Consider the following 20,842-nt stretch of genomic DNA (forward strand, 5'->3'; position numbering starts at 1 on the left):
AGCCAAACAAGAAAATCCTTTTATTTCTGTTTTATTACAACCGTTATTTTCTTATGATATGAAACACAGATCGTCTTACAATCAACACCCAGCACAACTTCAGTGTTTTTAACTAATTACCACAGATATTATTACATTTTTATTAACCTTTCTGGATCATATTATGATTGTGACATAATTATTGGCATCATAACTGCTCTCAATATGAGAAAAGAAGGCTACATCACAATGGTATCATTATAAGAAATAAACCCTTATCATGCAGCAAAATCCAGCTTCTTTTATGGAAAACATTAACAGGTTTAATCTCTTGGGAAATGTTTACAGGTTTCTACTGTAGACTATATATAGATATATGACTGATATAATCCACCATCACATTATCCGTTGGTTCCTGAATGCTGCTTTTTGTTAGCTTTGTGTTTGGGTCATAGGTGAGTTGTTTTTTGTTGTTGTTTTTTTTGTTTTGTTTTTTTTTTTTTGGGGGGGGGGGGGGGGGGGGTTAAGCCAGAAGCATCTATACTTGACCAAGAGGAGAAAGTGCTATATTATCAACTAACACAGCTAGCTTGGTTAGCAAACTGTATCCATAAACTTGCCCATCCCTTGGCCACACAGGCCTAGAGACAATTCAGTAACCTACTCAGGGGCAGCCTCCAGTTGTTAGGAAAAAATGTGTGTTTCCTGACCAGTTTGCATGTGGTTGTTGGAAGTTGATGTTTTTGGTGAAATCAGTTGAAAAGAGTCTCCTTGGGTTTCAGTTGCTAGCAGACTGGCACAGTCATCCATAGTCTGCATGGACGACACCAACTTGTCTGCAAACACTTGCTAACTAATCACTGAGTAGTAGAGAAACCTGAAAAAAACCCAAATGAAGACTGTTCACCTTCAAAGTAAAAGTTGTTTCATATTGCAAAAACCAACATGGTTCAAAGGGGTGCAGGCTTTACTTTGAACGTGAATGGTCTCAGTTTCTGGTTTGCATCACACTCTTCAAAGTTTAGCAACAGTTTACAGAGAAGCCACCAAACTTTGGGCACTGCTGCAATCTACTAGTGGCCAATATAAACACAAAATGTACCTTGCTGTGACCAATTTTACCTAGCAACAGCAGCCAAACTCTCACAACAACTGGTTGAATTTTTCACTACTTGGTTGCTGAGAGGTCATGTAATTGACGCTTAAGTGGGATTAATATGAATTATAATTTTTCACCAAACAAAACCTTGCTGGAGCCATGTTATTTGTGAGATAGTTTTATTTCATTTCCCCAATTGCATCAACCTGAATTCGCTGAGGTGTGGCCTGGGACGCAACACCATGCTGTTGACACACACCTGTCATTCAAAGATGCTGCACCCCAAAGTTTAAGATTTAACAGCATCCAAATGACTGAGTTATAAAAAAGAAGTCACCATCTGTGCAGTTTTTATAAAGAAAGAAACCATCAATAGATGATATGGAGACTGGCTCACTTTTGGAGTGAGCCTCAAGTGGCCATTAGAGGGACCGCTTAGGTGGGTTTTTTTGTTTTTGTTCTTTTTACATACGTGTGTCTTTTTTCCCCAAGGTTGCTGCTTGATTTTCCCGCAGGCTTGTATCCAAATAGACTCTTTTGTTTAGCTGAGTACTACATCTGCCAACCAAAGGAAGCGTGAAGAACTAACATTACAGCTCAGCCGAGGCAGGACTTCATTAATGTCTTCATCTCGTCACAGCTGTCACAAGCACGATGCTTTTTTTCACGGGTAGATGCGCCCCTACGTCTTGTACTTCTGTAGTTAACTAGAAAGAAAATAGTTCCTCCAAGAAACTGTCCAACATAAGATTTGCTGATTGTTTTGGGGCCATGGATTTGGGCTAAGCTGTTCTTTTAATTAGATGCAGGTCATTTGGTGAAATCTGCTGAGTTTTTTTTTGTTAGAGAGAGCAAGAGATCACTTCCTGGACAGACTCGGTTGTGAGTGGCACTACACAACATTTCACGGCATGATCTCTTAAACCAAACTAATCAAATACGCTCCTTCAGCCTGTTCTTTATGCGTGTGTGTTGTTGCCAGACTGTCTGCATGTGTCACTGCCTTTAAGGAGCATGACGTATATGCATCATCCTCCTGAATTCACATCCTTCCCTTTTCATTTTGTCATTTTCTCATGAATTTCTTTCCTAAAATATCTCTTTTTGTGTGTTTCTGTCTCCCTTTGTTCTTCGTTTCTTTTTCTCTCAGTTGGAGCTGAAGCCGCAGGGACGCATGCTCATGGAGGCTAGATATTATCTGGAGAAAAGTGGTGAGTGAATCAGACCTTCAAACCTCAGCTTGCTGCCCCTCGGTAGTTATTTACTGAATTCGCAGCCAAATAAGAAGAACTGCCTCACAAAATCTGATAAAATTACAGTGAGAGCCACTTGTTCTTATGTGGTTTACATAATTGTCTCTGGCACACACACAGTGCTGTAGTCTCAGGAAGCAGCCTAACAGCAACTCCTCTGGTGTTGTGCACTAACAAGACAGGACAGAGAAACCAGAAGCACAAAGGACGAGCTTTAGAAGTGTTGCCTAGTATTGTCGCCTGTGGGTTTAATGCTTAAACTCAGATTTACATGTGACGTGGTTCGACTGTGTAGAAAGATTTAAACACGGGAAGAAAAACCATTTCAGCCCTTAAAGTCCAGGGATTTCAAAATCTGACTAATCTATAGGTGATGCGAAACATCTCATCCTCACCCCTGGGGCAATTAGTGCCCGTTTGTCAAAACCGCTAGTGTGGTTTGTTTACACAACCTGTCCTTAAGCGTCTGCCCCGACACGCTGGATTATATCAGTTGTGGTGAGTATGGTCACTACTAGCTCATCTTTTGTCAGTAAGCGGGGTGTGAAGAGACCAATTTTAAATTGTGACCTTTTCCTGACTCTAGTTTTTAGTTTCTGAATCTAACAGGTGAGTGGAAGCAAAAAAGGTTTTACATAGTCAGTCGTCTGTCGTTACAGAGACAGTGTGTTCAAACTGCGTGCCAACTAATGACTTAACAGGCTCAGTGCTTATAGATGCCCACATCTGTATTATGCAGGGTTTAAAATGGGAATCCCTTCAAATCATGGTTAATTATAGCTAATAAGCAACCTAGTGCATGAAATTAATGGCATCTCAGGACCGCTTACACGTAAAGGTCATGGTTTGTGTTATCCCTGTGATGCCTTCATAGTGGAGAGGCAAGATTGTGGTCGCAGTATCAAAGAATCTCACTAGTGGCAGAAGAAGCAGAGCCGTGAGCATTAATGGAGCTTGCGACTTTTCAAACAGCTCAACAAATATCAGCCGATAAACTGTTTTTGTGCAGTTTTCCACACAGCAATGTGTCTGTAAGCTAAAGACAGCGATGCTTTACTTCCTAGAGAGAGAGAAAAAATTAATGTGCAACACTGAAGGAAGGAAAAGCATATAAGAAAGAGAGGAAGGAAGAGTAAGATACAAGATTATTTTCAGAAATGAGGACTGCTCAGCAAGTGAAAGTTTATAAATGGGAAATGTAAATCCTGCATGATTGATGGAGACCGTACCAGATTTAAATACTGAGATACTGGATGTATTAATCATGTGCTGCTGAATTTTGTTTTCATTAAAAAAAATAGAAGTTTCTTGCAGAAGAAGTTCTACTATTTTTTTGTTATTCAGTGGTTGCATGGAAACTGTTTAGCGCACGCTACACGTGTTAGTTTGTGGTATTGTGGTAAAGCTTGCAGTGATGCACTATGTTGGACTGGTTACATTAAGGGTAGCAGACGTCAAGCTGTATTTAAGCTGATTAGATTCAGTCTCTGAACTCTACAGTTTATACAGTCTTGTGCAAAATTTTGAGCCACCCTTCATTTCTTGATCTTTTCCAACAAGCCAAACTTTTTTGTGATTTTTTTATATTGTTTTGAGTGATTGATCTGTAGTATTTCTGAAGGTCTTCCAAAGTTGGTCTTTAGCTACTTTTTCACTCTTTTTCAGTCCAATCCTTGTAACTTGACCATGCAGTACCACCTGGAAAGTGTCTGATTGGCAACAGCTTCATTTTTCAGCTTGACAATAGTCCCTAACACACTGCCAATGCAGTAAAAACACACCTGCATTAAAAAAAAACTTGTTAACGCTTGTTAACATTTTAAAAACTGTTTTCCTATTACACTGTGTTGCCGTGTAGGTTTACACACATTTCAGTAAATCTCTACACCTATTTCCCGTTTTCATAGCAAAATATACAAAATGAAAGATGGCTCCAGACTGCTGCACGAGCTCACTCGTCTCTACGGGCTGGAAATCAGCCATATAGCTTCTGTAACATCTGCTTATATCTTGTTGAATTCAGTTGGTTATATCCACAAAGAGCATTGAGCTTGGGTGTAGCATCACAGAACAGCTGATCACAGTCTGTACAGACTGTTAATGTACCCCCACCTGCCAAATCCCAGTCTAAAACCTGTTCACACCGTTCCTTCTATGATCCACGAGGAAGAATAACAACAAAATCAAATCATTTTAACTTGTTACCCTGAAAAATATCTATTATTTTGAAAACCAAAAGTTAATTGCATATTTTTTCCATTTATGTCAGCATTATTCTGTAATTAACCACAACAAAAAGCAAGGAAAGTGGAAAACAAAGGGTGCCTGTGGGACACGAGACAAAGTCTCCTGGCTATTAAACCTGTAAATTACGCCTCTGTCAGCTGTGTAGGTCTCTAAAAAGGGACAGTTACCGTTTACCGGCTGTTGTGTGTGTCAGAGCACCAACTTTTGTATAAAAAAAGTGACAGGTAAGTTTGATCATGAAAGACCTAAAAGGAGCCTGATATCAGAAAAAACTCACCTTTTTAGTCTTTGCTTGTCTGAATGTAAGAGTGACGTGATAATATAAAATTAGAAACAATGAGAATGATCATTTTAAAATATACTGAATTCACAGAGAGCCTTCTTGCATTATTGTGAAATTCTCACCTGGTCCCTCTTTATGTGCTCCTCAGAGTTGATCAGCTTCACTTCTAGAATTATGCACATAGGTCCGCTAAACTTTAATATGCACTAAATTAGTATTTATTTGAAGGTTTTTATGAGTAAATAGGCAGGTGTGTTAAAAATACAGAAACCAGTTGTTTTATGTTTTGTTGTTTTAACTTCTGTCTTACCCTGTTTTTCCCTTTCTATTCTCAGTATTAATGAGATTCCTGTATAAATGCCGAAAGTGGCGTGCTCATCACTTTTGTGCGGCCAGACAAGTAGCTGGCAGCCAGCTACTGTGTCCTAGAGGATTATTAATAATCAAGTAGGTGTAAAAATACAGAAAAGTGACTGTGAATGTTCATTGTCGAAGGCGCACCCGTAAGTGTCTCATCATAATTAGATTTTCTTAAGCTAAAAATAAGAGTTTTGACCGTCTGCCCCCTGCTGGCTGTAAGCTGGTTGTGCGGGCGCTTTGTGCTTTCACTGGTGCCTTCCTGACATTAACACCATGCCAAGCACTGAGACTCAGAAGTAAGAAGCTGTCTCGTGTGTCTGTAAATATAGACCAAGCAAACAGGAAATCACTGCAGGGAACAACAGGTGGCATAGTGATGGGTACACTTCCTCCAACGAGCAAACACATACTGGTGTCTTCCTGTCTCTAACTGAAGGATAATGATAGAAATTTAACATTTTGAGCTGATTCAAAGTCACATGCAGTGTTTAAAGCAGTTTTAAAGGAATAATTCAACATTTTAGGATCATTTTCTGCATGTTTGCTCTCTTAGAACACATGAAAGTCATACTGAGCTTTGGTCAGTCAGTTTTTAGTCATACATGATGACTGTGCTTGATCTAATACCAAACACTATGATGGGTGATGACAGTAGAAACTGCAACACAAGCTGAGTGGAAAAGACAACAGAGGTCCCAACAGATCAGCGATTACAAAGCAAAAAAAATAACAGATTTATTGATAACAAAGAAATTAATGCACATTTTTTGTTTTTTTAATCCAACAACAATTTTATTTGCAACTAATTTGCTCACTCATTGACTGTTAATACAGTGTCCTGTCCATGTGCACAGACTGATCACCAGAACCAGTTTTTTAAATATAAGCAACAGTTTGAAGCCATTTACTCTGAGAAACGCATCTCAGAGGAGGACGTTTGTAACTCTTCCCTCGACGAATGTTTTCTGTAACACTTTTTTTTTTTGTAATCGCTAAAAAGATTTAAAAGAATTCTTAAACATGAAATGTATTCCCTGGAAACAATGTCCAGCCCGCTTCTCCGATGTTGTTAATAAAAACTAAAGTAAAGATTAACTGGACAATAAACAAACACTCACAAACTGAGCACCGAGCAGCAGTGAAACTTGAACAAGACACAAATCAGAAACAGAACGTGTTTCGCTCACAGCGACCAGCATGCTTCAAAAAATGCAAATGTAGGTGAAAGGTCCAGCTTGCGTTGCACTTTTCACACCTTGACTAGCATTTAGTGGAGTAGTGGTCAGGTGCATGCCGGCAAGTCAGCATCTTGCACGCAAACTTCAGGTGACCACAGACGGCTGCTAGCTAACCAAACCAAGTCTTTTCCTGACCCAAACCCAAAAGTTAGTTTGTAAACAACAACCGGTGTAAACCGTACACATAACGTCCACAATCTGCATTCACAAGCTACTAAAACAGCTGTTCCTACTCAGCTGTTCATAAACACAAATTGTATAATCAGTCAACTGAGGTGAAATTTTAAAAAATTCAACATGAAATTAATTTTCAACCAAAGCTAATGTCAACTCAGATAGGTGAGGCTGTCTGCTGTGGCGACCCCTTGTAACATGAGTGTAAGTGAAAGAAGCTTTAATGAAAGAAATCTAGGCTTTTAATGCTGAAAAGGAAAGATTTATTTTCAACATAAAATCTGCTGTTAGTAAGAAACACATCTCAGGAGGTGAGAAATTGAAACTTTGCTGTGAAATCCTGTGTTCTTAGCGGCGTCTCACCACTCTGTCCACAGAAGCCGAATAAAACTGTACCTTTTTCCATTGTTTTATTTTTCTTCTTTGAAATTAAAGTTGTAATACGTGTTTCAGATGCTGTGGGTCACACAGACGGAGACCCGGAGTCCGAGCGTGAGAGAGAGGGTCTGTTCACCCTCCACCAGCGACGCGGCGCCATAAAGCAGGCCAAAGTTCACGTGGTCAAGTGTCACGAGTTCAGCGCGACGTTCTTTCCTCAGCCAACCTTCTGCTCTGTATGCAAAGAGTTTGTTTGGTATGCAAAAGACCAAGAAGTCACAAATCTTCACATTAGTCTTGTTTTTTTCCCAATCGTATCAGTCATTTCATCTCTCTTTCTTTCCACTGCAGGGGTCTTAACAAGCAGGGTTACCAGTGCAGACGTGAGTGTCGGTTCATTGTCCTGTAATCTACCAATTAGCCTTCGTAACTCTTCCTCACGTGGTTATTCTCTGTCTTTTAGAGTGCAATGCAGCAATCCACAAAAAATGCATAGACAAAGTTATCGCCAAATGCACTGGTTCAGCCATAAACAGCAAGGAAACAATGGTGAGTGTCTGCTTCACATGATTTGCTTCATGACGCTGCACATCTCTTCCAGTCCGACAGAAATTCCACAAGTGGTGACACAGAGCGAAGTGTGTGAGCTGATGGTTCTGATGCTTACTAATGAAAGAGTTGCTTTGTGCCAAGGTATCACCACACCAGGCGCTCCGGTCTCATGTCATCTTCTCCCCCTCGTTTCACTTCTCCTCAGCTCCATGTCAGCGAGAGTTCATGTGTACGAAAGCATGAGAGAATTTAACGCCAATAAATAAATCTCGCCGTTTACATATGAGAGGTGTTTGGTTACTGACGCCTTCCGTGTCAATCTGTGTGCGATGTGTTTTTAGATCCACAAGGAGCGCTTCAAGATCGACATGCCTCACAGGTTTAAAGTCTACAACTACAAAAGTCCCACCTTCTGCGAGCACTGCGGGACTCTGCTGTGGGGGCTCGCCAAGCAGGGGCTCAAATGTGAGGGTGAGAGGCGGGAGTTTTTTGTTTTGGTTTGTTTGTTTTGTGTGATTTTATACTTTTTTTTTAATGTCTGCAGGGTAAGACAAAACACAGCAGTGACATCACAGACATAAAGCCACACATACAGTGTCATAACAGAAATTTTTCATAACGCAACACTACGCCATTAAATTTATTTCTAGCTCAGTTTAGGAACTGAAAGGTCCTGGTTTAAGAGTTAAGGAAAACTGATGCTGGCGTACCGTTAAAGACTAAGACTGATGGTCGTTTAAGAGTAGAGCTTCTACTCCTCCACATCAAAAGGAGCCAGTTGAGGTGGTTCAAGCGTCTGGCCAGGGTGCCTCCTGTTCCCCTCCTACGTGAGGCGTTTCAGGAATGTTATACTGGGAAGAGACCCTGCAGCGGTCCAGGACACGGTCAGGCTGGTTTGGGAATGTGTCAGTGTCTCCCCCTGGAAGAATTTAAGGCAGCCTGGACTTGGTTGCATGGATGGATCATTCAAAATAAAGCACTATAGCTCAGCTGAGTCTAGAGGACTCATTGCTCCGGCAACGCCCTGCTCCAGCATCCTAATGGTACGATCTCGGTCAGGTTGGCCCAGTCATGGCATTCTTACAGATGTCATTTCCTCCAAACTTCTTGTGCTTCGTTATACAGTCGAGTGTGTTTGACAGAGGAGTGGTTATGTGGGATTAGTTGGATGAAGGTATTTTGACTTCTTTACCAAAAATTGTGTTTTCAGACACAAGACTAAGTGACAAAAAGCAAATTAAAATGGCACAGTTTTGACTGAAGTTACAAGCTCTGTGGTATTCAGTCTTTTAATTCTTCACTCTAAAATTAGTCCCGTTTTTCTGGGAGCTGCCTTTCAGCACAGTTGATCAGATACCGCCGAGCAGCAGGGAAACCCCTTTGCCAAAAGATTAAATGTTCTAGACAACATTATGCAGATATCTGTGGGTTTTAAATGGCTTACGCTGCATTGCAAATGTTTCCTTATTTTGGACTTTTAAGGCCCGAATCATCGAGGAAGAAAGAGTCATTCGTCAAAGAATTTTGCAGCAGTGGCTTTCACAGGTTACCACGAAAGGGTTTCTTGGTTCGGCACAGCTATATTACTCCTTCACAACACCATCAACACACTCTGAAACACATGCAGCAAGCAAACTATGGAGCTCCCTTACCTTGATCTGAAAAATTCAACTTGACAAAATTTGATAAAACATGGTTTTCACCACATAGATATGATCATTTAATCCACAGCATTACTCAATATATTTCCAGTAGCTGAGACAACAGTGGGCGTTCAAACCTTTCCCAGCATAAATATGCGCTGCATGTGTTGGCCTGTTGAACAGAAACACAGCACAGCTGCCACAGCAGGTGCAAAGTATAAAGTTCTCCCTGTGAAATTAATCATATTTCCAGTACAAGCCAGCTGACTGAGGGGTTAGGAATGGGAAACATTATTATTGTAGATGTGTGAGAGTTTGCTAAGAAACAGCACAGTTATATAAGGAACATGTGCAAACATTAAAGAATGTGTGACATGAAAAAAAGGTATCAAGTGAAAAAGAAATTGGACTCTTTAGCAACATTTTTTACATATAAGTGCTTTTTTCTGTCATTGTCATTATAAATTTTAATATTGCCCCATTCTGAAGTAAAAGCTGATACATTACCTTTTGCATAACTAATAATAGTGTAAATATTGCCATCTTGCACTGCTTTAAATGTTCTTTATGTGTTCAACTGAGTTTACATTGTGTTTGATGTTGTGCAGAATGCAGCATGAACGTCCACCATAAATGCCAAAAGAAAGTGGCTAACCTCTGCGGGGTCAACCAGAAACTGATGGCTGAAGCTCTGGCAGTCATCGAGAGCAAGCAGCAGGTGAGACCAACAAACCTTCGGTACATGAAGCTGTGCAGTCTTTCAGAAATGCCTTCAACCAGTTCAATTGTTTCCTCGTTTTTATGCTGCTTTTAGTGACTTAAACACCTCTTAAAAGGGACGTGTTCTCCTCAGTTCCAGCTGAGTAACTTTGCATGATTAAATAATCTGATGAAATAATCTGGGGGTGACTGTAGCTCAGGAGGTAGAGCAGGTTACCCTACTGATCGGAAGGTCGATGGCTCGATCCCTGGCTCCTCCTTTACCAATCCCAATTGATCTGATACTGAGTTTTGGTGATGCACCTTAATTCATCCTTGATTAGAAGTTTTAACTTCTCCTCCTTTAAGCCAACTTTCTGATTGCTCCTTGCAAAGAGAAGACTTGAATAGCACGAGATATTCCATCTCTGTGACATCATGCACCTCTAACAGGAAGACTTCATTATATGAAACTTTGTTTAATGAGAAGATCTAACATAAGACTGTGTAACACTAGATAACATAAGAAAAAGTAAAGCAAATAAGAGAACATAATTGTCCCCTTTAATACTAGTAATTAAGGAATATTTTACTGTGGAAAACTTCATTTTGAAACTGGATCTACCTTTTGCTTTAAGGCGAGAAGTACCAGAGACAGTGACATTATTGGTCGGGAAGGTCCAGTAAGTGTTGCCCAGCCGGGAGTGGTGCGAGCACCATCCGGGCTAGTTATGGGTTTACCAGCCACAGCTACACCTGCAAGCAAAGGTATGCAACTTCTAAAATGTTCCTTTCCGTTAGGCAGGGATACATACTGCATACTTTATGTCATTTGTGTTTCTCAACCTGCTTCTTGTAGCAGATTATCAGGGTGTTTCATGGGAGGGACCAGGAGATGTCAGCAGGTCGGTCAGCGAGGTGCTTCCAGAAGAGCCTCTGTACGCTGTCCCGAGGAAAGATCACCAACCCAAATTTACCATCGACGACTTCACCCTGCACAAGATGCTCGGGAAAGGCAGCTTTGGCAAGGTAGCAGAGGCGACCTGATTCAAAAGAGGAAAAGTAAAGCACGGAGCAGAGCATGCATGAAGATGTGGCATCTTTGTCATGTTACTTTATATATCAACATATTAACAAGAGCATTCAAAGTTGCACAACTCCCCCGAAGGGCAATGGCTGTAGAAAAACCTTTTATTACAACATGCAGATGTCTGATCTTTGACCTATGACCTTGGAGTATTACATACTAAAATGGTGTATTATCTTTACCCATATAAGTGGAGCAGAATTTGCTGAAATCATCTACAAGCGTGAGGTTTTAAGATATTTTGGTGCAGTGTGTGAATTTGTGAACTTTATGGCATTATTGTGACATCATAGGGCATCGTATTAAAATGTAAAATTTGTTTTACAGCTCTCCACATGTTCTTTCATATGATATATTACTTGACATGGTTTAAAGTTTTCACTGACATTCACATTTGGTGTGATCTTGACCTTTTCATCAAAACTGAATGTGCCCGAGCTGTTTTTGGTATCTACCATCACAAAAAAATTAAACATGATATCTTGAAAACTGTGGATGCTTAACTGCTAACAAAGAGACAAACAAACAGAAGTGATTACACACTCCCTTCCCTTAAAAACTGCATGCAACAAAAACTAATTATTACCCTTTTCTTAGTGGAATTTCTATAAGAACACAGTGGGGGGGGGGGGGGGCGTTTTCTGCAAATGTGTCAAAGCATCATATTTTAGTCATTCTTGCCAGCAGCTTCACACAGCACGGAGGGCTTTACACAGCACTCTGAGGCTTGTGGTCAAATGTGTTGTGCAGCCAGTTTCCACTGAAAACCACCTACTTCTTGTTACTTCAAAGTCTTGCAACACAAAGAGCTAGCTATGATAAATGACTGGGCAACAGGCTACAACTCTATATGTCCAAACTAAACCTGTTTTTTAAAGCTTTTTATTTGTCCTTCGTCTTCTCCAGGTGTTTCTAGCAGAGCTGAAAAGGAGCGGTGAATTTTTTGCAGTAAAAGCTCTGAAGAAAGACGTGGTGCTGATGGATGATGATGTTGAGTGCACCATGGTAGAGAGGAGGGTTTTGTCTCTAGCCTGGGAAAATCCCTTCCTTACACATCTTTACTGCACCTTCCAAACTAAGGTGATGACCCATGTACACTTGCACAGTCATTGCATGCAAGTAGGTAGCCACTGAAAATAATTCTCTGGAAACAAATATAGCCCTAACCTCTGTGTTTTCGCATCCAGGAAAACCTGTTCTTCGTCATGGAGTATCTGAATGGAGGGGATCTTATGTTCCACATCCAAAACTGCCACAAGTTTGACTTGCACAGAGCCACGTGAGTCAAAAGACGCAGCTCTCACAGTGACACACAACTGTAGTTTTGCACTGTTTGGGTCTGGATGTAACCGCCAGGTTTGAAAAGTGCCTTCACTGCAGATGTGCCTTTAACCTGCATGATTAATCATTACCAGCATGGGGGCAAAAAAAACATCCATATACCTCAGTAAACTATTTTCTAATTGAGTTTTTGCTTTCCATCACTAGTTTCACATCATATTTAATAGAAAAATGACACTCATTTAGGAAATTACAGTCCAACTTAGTGGAAAATAGACAACAAAGCAAGAGTTGATTGACCCCTGAATACACCCGACGCCACATTTGTAAGCATCCCAGAAGCTGCTACACAGAGTAGGCGACGGGGGCAGGAAGTCAGATATAAAAGCAGCATGGAGAATGTGGTCAATTTTCAAAATAAAATACCCAATGCAGACTAAATGTTCTGCTTCTGACATGCCTGTGGTGTGACTTGATGCAGGACTGAGACATGCGTCAGACAAACATCTGGTGTACTTCAGTGGTTAGAGTGCATCTAACCACTGAAGTACAAGTAACCACTTGGGATTGAGAATTCGCTACCAAATGGCCGTGCATTGTCCTTGGTTTCTTGGTCTTGTTTTCTTGTTCGTCACATTAGGTTTTAATAGATCTAATCTCTATAAACATATTATCTGCAGTTATCTATAGAGTGCCAGTGGTTTTCATTTTTAGTGCAAATTCTACATTTTAGCATCCTTTAGTTACACGTGGGTAAATAGTCTGTGTAGAGAGCAAATAAAGGGGCTTACAGATATACAATCTGGAAGCCACCGGTTATTTTTTTTTAAATCTATCTGCATTAGTAAAGCATGGCTATCAGTCCTGGAAAAATGACTACCCCAGAAGCTAAGGCCCCCCTCAGGCTTCAAACTTACAGTCTCTTATGGGGATTTTTATGGTGCTCATGATAATTTCTATATACAGTCGACATGTGATCCTTATTTCTGTGACATAATTGTCTTTTAAGTTTGTTGATTTTTTTGGTTTGTCTATTTCAGAATTTCAACTAGATTGACCTAGTTTGGCCTAAATCTGATCACTCCTGTGAATTTTATCCTCTCTTCTCACATACATCTGTGTCTCTTTACAGCTTCTATGCAGCTGAGATCATCTGTGGGCTCCAGTTTCTGCACTCTAAAGGAATTATTTACAGGTAGGCGCTCAGTGAGAGCCAGAAACAGGACTGGAATTCATGACGTAATATATAGTCCAAGAGGAATCATTTTCTTCCACCTCTGCAGAGATCTGAAACTGGACAACGTGCTGCTGGACTTAGATGGTCATATAAAGATAGCAGACTTTGGCATGTGTAAGGAGAACATGCAGGATGACGTACGGACCTCTACCTTCTGCGGGACCCCAGACTACATCGCCCCAGAGGTGACATCTTTTGCATGCTGTAGTAATGTAAATGTTGTAATAAACTGGTATCCTTTTGAATAAAAGAATCAATCAACAACAGCTGGCCACCAAGTGATACGCATAAAGGTCTAAATTCTAGAGACGTCTCAAAGAGGGCTTTTGATGCTAGGTCTGTACATTTATATTTGGACTCTGTTAGAGTAGCTTTTCTTATACAGGCTATTGTGCAGCCAATGAGTGAAATAAGCCTCTAAACTGCCCCTTTAAAATAACAAGTTAAACCACATTTTAAAATATTAAAGAGTAGAAAAAAACTGTAAGCTGATAATCTAGGACAGAGGTGTCAAACATATGGCCCCAGGGACCAGAATCAGCCACAAAAAGATTAAATCCAGCTCACTAGACAGTTTCGGAAAATGTGAATGAGCACATGCATTTTGGACTTTTAACAGTATTTGCAAGTTTTACAGATTTTCCTGCTGATAAAGACCTCCCCCACTACTCCAGCGTAACAAAGCAATAGATCAACAACAAAAACATTTTTACCACAATCACCTTTTTTTTTTTTAAAATTATTATTATTATTATTATTACAGGATATTCTGGGCAGTGAGCTACTTTTTCTGCAGTTTTACACATTATTTAATTACAAATCAGTCCCAAAAAGTCGTGCTGACAGATACTGCAGCATTTCTCTGTCATATAGAAAAAACTGAGATATACTAAAATTACACTTCTTTTTTATATACAAAGATATCTAAGGCAATTAGTGTGTGATTAGACTTATTTACACAGACAGAAAAGGGGAGTTTCCTTGGTCTAGCCCGCTTAAAGATCACAGTGGGCTGTCTGTGACCAAGGATGTAAAATTAGTTTGACATCTAGAGCAATCTGAAACCCAAGATCTGACTGATAAGGACTTATTTTCAAACGTTATTGACCTCATTCTTTAAAACTCTGGCCATTTAAATGTGAACATCTGCCACTGTAACAGTACGCGCATGACAGAAAATAAGAAAAACCCACACTTTAACTTGTTCATTTTACCAGTTTGTGTGATCTTTATGTATCAGATCCTGCTGGGTCAGAAGTACAACAGCTCTGTGGATTGGTGGTCATTCGGAGTGCTGCTGTACGAGATGCTGATCGGTCAGTCTCCGTTCCACGGCCGCGATGAAGAGGAGCTGTTTCAGTCCATACGGACAGACACCCCCATTTATCCCAACTGGCTCAGCAAAGCTGCAAAGGACATACTCATCAAGGTCAGACAAGTGCTTCAGTGGCCAGTTTAAATAAGATCAAGCAGGAAGAAAAGAAAGCAAGGATCTGGTCTTTAAATTGATGAAACTGATTCTTACTGTTTCCTACGGAGCCCCGCAGGGGACATGGGAGAAAAAAAATTAAGACGGACTTTTGCGAGATCTCGCAAAACTAACTCGGGATCTCACAAAAGTTTTGCGAGATCTCACAAAACAAACTCGGGATCTCGCAAAAGTTTTGCGAGATCTCGCAAAACTTTTAGCCGCATTCTTCGGATGCCGGCTTGAAGCCGACCGGGAGTTCGAGGCACGATGTGCCGGGAAAGCGGTGTTCCTCCCGGCTGTAGTGGGCCTCAACCTCCCATTAGCTTCGAGCTAACGGGAAGAATGCGGCTAAAACTTTTGCGAGATCTCGCAAAAGTTTTGCGAGATCCCGAGTTTGATTTGCGAGATCGCGCAAAAGTTTTGCGAGATCCCGAGTTTGTTTTGCGAGATCCCGAGTTTGTTTTGCGAGATCCCAAGTTTGTTTTGCGAGATCCCAAGTTTGTTTTGCGAGATCTCGCAAAACTTTTGCGAGATCCCGAGATAGTTTTGCGAGATCTCGCAAAAGTCCGTCTTAATTTTTTAAGACCTGCAGGGCTCCGTAGTTTCCTGTATGTTCATTAAATGCATACATATAGCTCTCAGGGCCCTATGGCTAAACCTCTGTGCGTTTGTGCCTCAGCTGTTTGTGAGGGAACCTGAGGAGCGGCTGGGAACCAAAGGCAACATCAGACATCACAGTTTCTTCAGCAGCACAGACTGGAACGCCTTAGAGCAACGGCAGGTGCCGGCACCCTTCACACCAACTATAGTAAGTACAACAGGGAACCACTTACTCAACATATCCACTAATTTTCTCAGTTAAAAACTGGTAGCTAGTAAAAGCTGTTTGGCTGATACGGCCGACGGGTGAAAGTAAATATCATCTAGAAAGTTGTCTACACAGTAATTGACTATAGTGGCTATTTTCAAACTTCAGACTGCTGTGCGTGTTTGCAGAGTGGAGTCTGCATCGATAGCCTTAGTGTCCTTACTTTAAGTTTGTTCACAGCCCATTTGGGGACCACGGCCCAGCCTTTGAAAATCACTGTACTGCAGTATCCATCCATCCATCCATCCATCTTCATCCGCTTTGTCCGGGGCCGGGTCGCGGGGGCAGCAGCCTAAGCAAAGAGGCCCAGACCTCCCTCTCCCCAGCCACCTCCTCCAGCTTATCCGGGGGAATACCAAGGCGTTCCCAGGCCAGCCGAGAGATATAATCTCTCCAGCGTGTCCTGGGTCTGCCCCGGGGCCTCCTCCCGGTGGGACATGCCTGGAACACCTCACCCAGGAGGCGCCCAGGGGGCATCCTTGTCAGATGCCTGAACCACCTCAGCTGGCTCCTTTCGATGTGGAGCAGCAGCTGCTCTACTCTGAGCCCCTCCCGGATGGCCAAACTTCTCACCCTATCTCTAAGGGAGAGGCCAGCCACCCTTCGGAGGAAGCTCATTTCTGCCGCTTGTATCCGCGATCTCGTTCTTTCGGTCACTACCCACAGCTCGTGGCCATAGGTGAGGGTAGGGACGTAGATCGACCGGTAAATTGAGAGCTTCGCTTTTACACTCAGCTCCCTCTTCACCACGATGGACCGGTGCAGCGTCCGCATTACTGCAGCTGCAGCCCCAATCCGTCTGTCGATCTCCGGCTCCCTTCTCCCATCACTCGCAAACAAGACCCCGAGATACTTGAACTCCTCCACTTGGGGCAGGAACTCATCCCCGACCCGGAGTGGGCACTCCACCCTTTTCCGGCTGAGAACCATGGCCTCAGATTTGGAGGTGCTGATCCTCATTCCCGCTGCTTCACACTCGGCTGCGAACCGTTCCAGTGCGAGCTGGAGGCTCTCACCCGATGAAGCCAACAGAACCACATCATCTGCAAAAATCAGAGATGAGATTCTGAGGCCACCAAAGCGAAAGCCCTCCGCCACTTGGCTGCGCCTAGAAATCCTGTCCATAAAAATTATGAACAGAACCGGAGACAAAGGGCAGCCCTGGCGAAGCCCATCACCCACCAGGAACGAGTCCGACTTATTGCCGGCAATGCGAACCAAGCTCTTGCAACGGTTGTATAGGGATCGAATGGCCCGTAGCAATGGGCCAGACACCCCATATTCCCGCAACACCTCCCACAGGACACCCCGAGGGACACGGTCGAATGCCTTCTCCAAGTCCACAAAACACATGTAGACTGGTTGGGCAAACTCCCATGAACCCTCAAGTATCCTGGAGAGGATAAAGAGCTGGTCCAGTGTTCCGCGACCAGGACGAAAACCGCATTGTTCCTCCTGTATCCGAGGTTCGACTAACGGACGAACTCTCCTTTCCAGCACCCTGGCATAGACTTTCCCAGGGAGGCTGAGGAGTGTGATCCCCTTGTAGTTGGAACACACCCTCCGGTCCCCCTTCTTAAAGATGGGGACCACCACCCCGGTCTGCCAGTCCACAGGTACTGCCCCTGATCTCCACGCAACATTGCAGAGGCGTGTCAACCAGGACAGCCCTACAACGTCCAGAGCCTTCAGGAACTCGGGGCGGACCTCATCAACACCAGGGGCTCTGCCACCAAGGAGTTGTTTAACTGCCTCAGTGACCTCGCCCCCGGAAATTGGCGGGTCATTCCCCTCATCCCCAGACTCTGCTTCCTCCTCGGAAGACGTGTCAGTGGGATTAAGGAGGTCCTCGAAGTATTCCTTCAAGCCGAGGGGATATTAGGATACCCACCCCAGCCTGCCGCCTCTCACCAGAGGCAACTCCAGACTGAGACAGAGTCCAGCCCCTCTCCAGGAGACTGGTTCCAGAGCCCAAGCCATGTGTAGAGGTGAGCCCGACTATATCTAGCCGGTACCTCTCAACCTCACGCACTAACTCAGGCTCCTTCCCCACCAGAGAGGTGACATTCCATGTCCCTATTGCCAGTCTTGGCAGCCGGGGGTCAGTCCTCCAGGGCCTCCGCTCCTGGCCGCCACCCGGCACACAATGCACAACAAGTAAATACTGTACTGCAGTATTTACTTGTTAATCTACTCGCTGGTGTATGAAATATTGCATGTAATTAAATATTTGCCCTTCATCCTCGCAGACCTCACCCAGCGACTGCAGTAATTTCGACAAAGAGTTTATCAACGAGAAGCCCAGACTATCGTGTGCCGACCGCACGCTTATCAACAGCGTAGACCAGACGATGTTCAGAAACTTCTCCTTCGTTAATCCTGGCATGGTTCGGATCGCAGCACGCTGACCACCGGACAAAAAATGGCTACAATCTACAAACAGGCTGCTCAGTCACAACCAGCAGTGACTGTAACTGGAACCTACTGTAGAACCCGAATGTGGCAAAACTCACATACATGATGATGCTAACCACTAAAGGGGTATAAACCGATACAACCAAACTGTGACCGGATCTTTAACTTTCAAACAAATACCTTTAAAATGTACCTGTAGTCAACTTTGATACTTTAGAGTTTAGTTGACTAAAGGCATACATTTTCTTACAGTGTTATTCTAACAGCATGTAGTTGGTTTGGTTTTATTCTGTCATAAAACTATTCACACATTGCACACTTGTGCAAATATGTGCAAATATTCAAAAAAAAAAAAAAGAAAGAAAGAGAGAAAGTGTACATCTTCCATGTCTCGAGGCATGTACTGTGAAGCTAGATTTGGGACTTAGCGAGGTAACTTCAGGCTTAAGTCTAGTTTATATGGAGTCAGGAAGCCAGTTCTCATCTTACCAAAGCCAGATGGTACAAACCTAACCTGCTCCGGAGCATGTTACATTTGGGACTCATCACTTCCTGAAAAAAAGCACCACTATTTCTGGAAGAGCCCTCGTACTAATTATTTTTACTCATATTTCTTGTCTTTCCACGACGAGCATCAATAAGAAAACCAGATCTTGAGGAACAATTTCATTCCTGCTTTTTTCTGCAAGCAATAGCGCACTAAATCCCTGTACTTAACGGCAGCTAAAGCTCGCTGAGGGAAAAATATGTAATCTCCAACCAACTGGGGAGGGGCTGCTTTGTGAATTTGGTTGCAAAGGTGTTGGATCAGAAATCTCCCTCTCGTTCTTTGTTCATCCGTAGTTTGCACTGAAGATGCTAACTTGTCTCCAAATGCTCAATGAGTGACATTGCACCTTAAACGTGTAACTTTTACTTTGAAGCAGAACTGTTTATATCACCCTTTTCAGAGAGTTTGTAGGCAAGTTGGTGTCCTTTATGCTAACTGGCAACAGTAATTACAAGGTTTTTAGTGCAACACCCTGTACCTCATTGCAACCACTTTCACCAGCCAGCAACTTCCAGCAAACCATCGCCAACTGGTCAGGGAATACATTTTTACCGAGTGACCTGTGGTTGCCGTGGGTGATGCTGACTGACCTCTAAGCCTGCCGGACTGAGGCCTAATTAATTCAGTCCGTTGGCCAGTAAACTGGGTTTATTAACCTTCAAGTGATTGCAAAGTCCAGCCGGATATTTATGTGCCATTGAGATTTTTTTAAATCTAAAAAATGTGTCCTACCGTGAATCATCTTCTCCTACAATTTTTCATATTTGTTTTTTTTTCCCCAACCTGAAATGGTAAGGATGAAAGTTGTATGGAAATATGTTTTGTTTAAAAAAACAAAACAAAAACATTATAGGCTTAATTTTATTGTAATTTTCAACTTTTAATTACTGCACGGTGATGTTTTGCCAACAGACCTAGAGCAGCAAGATTAACATCTTTTTGCACACAAATTATTTCATAATTAATTACATTGGAACATTTTAATACATCTATTGTTGGTAACGGAAACAGGGTAAATAGTAATAAGTAGAGCCTTTAACTCTCCAGACTTTTCTAACAGTATATTTTATTCTTCCTTAATAAATGGAAGAGTAAAAAAATAAATAAATGGAGTTTTGCTGCTGGTATAATGATCTTTTCAACTTTTTCAAAGTGGTAGATCTGTCCACATGTGTCATTGGTCATATGCTGTCCTGTGAAGATGCTAATAGCTACCTTGGGAAACCCTGAGTGGGCTTATCCAGTTTATAATTACCTTCGATTGCAGTGTTATTGTAAATGAAGACAGATACGGTAAGCTGAAGTTATTCGGTAGTACAGGCCTCCTACTTAATGGGCTGTGTGTTTAAATAGAAAATGTGCTTGTAATGATTTTATGGTGCCTCAGAATAGTTTAATGAAGTTAACGTCTTCAAGTAAAGTAAACTGAGAAAGTCGCTTTAACCAAATGGAAACTTAGTTTTCTTGTCCTGTTCCTTTTTATTTTTTATTTTATTGTCTTTTTTTTTCTTATGTAAATAAATGATATAGTCCATCTGATATGCTGTGTTGTTACTTGGTTGTAGATCTGTTAATGTACTGAGGTTTAATAACTGGGTTATTGTTTACATGTGTTTTCCTGTTGTTTCTCAGGAGTTTTGTTTTAATGATGAGCTACTCCCTGCATACTGTAGTTTTGATGTTCTCCTCATTGTGAATTCTGTTCATTAAAGTGTGCACATTGTGGGCTTTTTTTTTTTTTTAATGTGTTTGTTTCGGTGAGGGACAACATGAAAACTGCTCGGTCGTGTAGCGTTACATCAGAATGACAGAGACCAGAGGTGGAGGTGTTAACAAAAATAGCCATCTCAGTTTTTCCACTTAATTTGAAACTTTACCATCTTTTCCACTGTTACAGACATTTACTCAACTGATGGCTGAATTATTTTAGCACTCAGTGTTAAATATAGACTACCTAAGAAAGAATGTCAGAGGCTCTTTTTTTCCATTAAGGTGCTACGGATGGCCCAGATGTAGGACTGACAGCCA

The 20,842-nt window shown here is 42.0% G+C and overlaps 1 protein-coding gene across 2 annotated transcripts in view; it reads left to right on the plus strand.

Moving 5' to 3' along the window:
• prkcq (protein kinase C, theta) overlaps positions 1 to 20,537 on the plus strand; it is a 37,670-nt gene extending 17,133 nt beyond the window's left edge. Inside the window, exons 4-18 of one of the 2 annotated variants that reach the window (XM_026147087.2) lie at positions 2,229 to 2,289; positions 7,087 to 7,267; positions 7,363 to 7,394; positions 7,475 to 7,560; positions 7,905 to 8,034; positions 9,815 to 9,924; positions 10,544 to 10,673; positions 10,765 to 10,934; positions 11,899 to 12,072; positions 12,180 to 12,271; positions 13,406 to 13,468; positions 13,557 to 13,695; positions 14,751 to 14,939; positions 15,661 to 15,789; positions 18,099 to 20,537. In XM_026147087.2, coding sequence (XP_026002872.1) covers positions 2,229 to 2,289; positions 7,087 to 7,267; positions 7,363 to 7,394; positions 7,475 to 7,560; positions 7,905 to 8,034; positions 9,815 to 9,924; positions 10,544 to 10,673; positions 10,765 to 10,934; positions 11,899 to 12,072; positions 12,180 to 12,271; positions 13,406 to 13,468; positions 13,557 to 13,695; positions 14,751 to 14,939; positions 15,661 to 15,789; positions 18,099 to 18,257 — 1,845 coding nt within the window. In that variant the 3' untranslated portion in view covers positions 18,258 to 20,537. The remainder of the gene's footprint in view (positions 1 to 2,228; positions 2,290 to 7,086; positions 7,268 to 7,362; positions 7,395 to 7,474; positions 7,561 to 7,904; positions 8,035 to 9,814; positions 9,925 to 10,543; positions 10,674 to 10,764; positions 10,935 to 11,898; positions 12,073 to 12,179; positions 12,272 to 13,405; positions 13,469 to 13,556; positions 13,696 to 14,750; positions 14,940 to 15,660; positions 15,790 to 18,098) is intronic. The other variant, XM_026147089.2, reaches the window with a different exon arrangement.
• Positions 20,538 to 20,842: the final 305 nt, after the last annotated feature.

The sequence above is a fragment of the Astatotilapia calliptera genome, chromosome 17 (genome assembly GCF_964374335.1).
Source record: "Astatotilapia calliptera chromosome 17, fAstCal68.1, whole genome shotgun sequence".
Classification (NCBI taxonomy): domain Eukaryota; kingdom Metazoa; phylum Chordata; class Actinopteri; order Cichliformes; family Cichlidae; genus Astatotilapia; species Astatotilapia calliptera.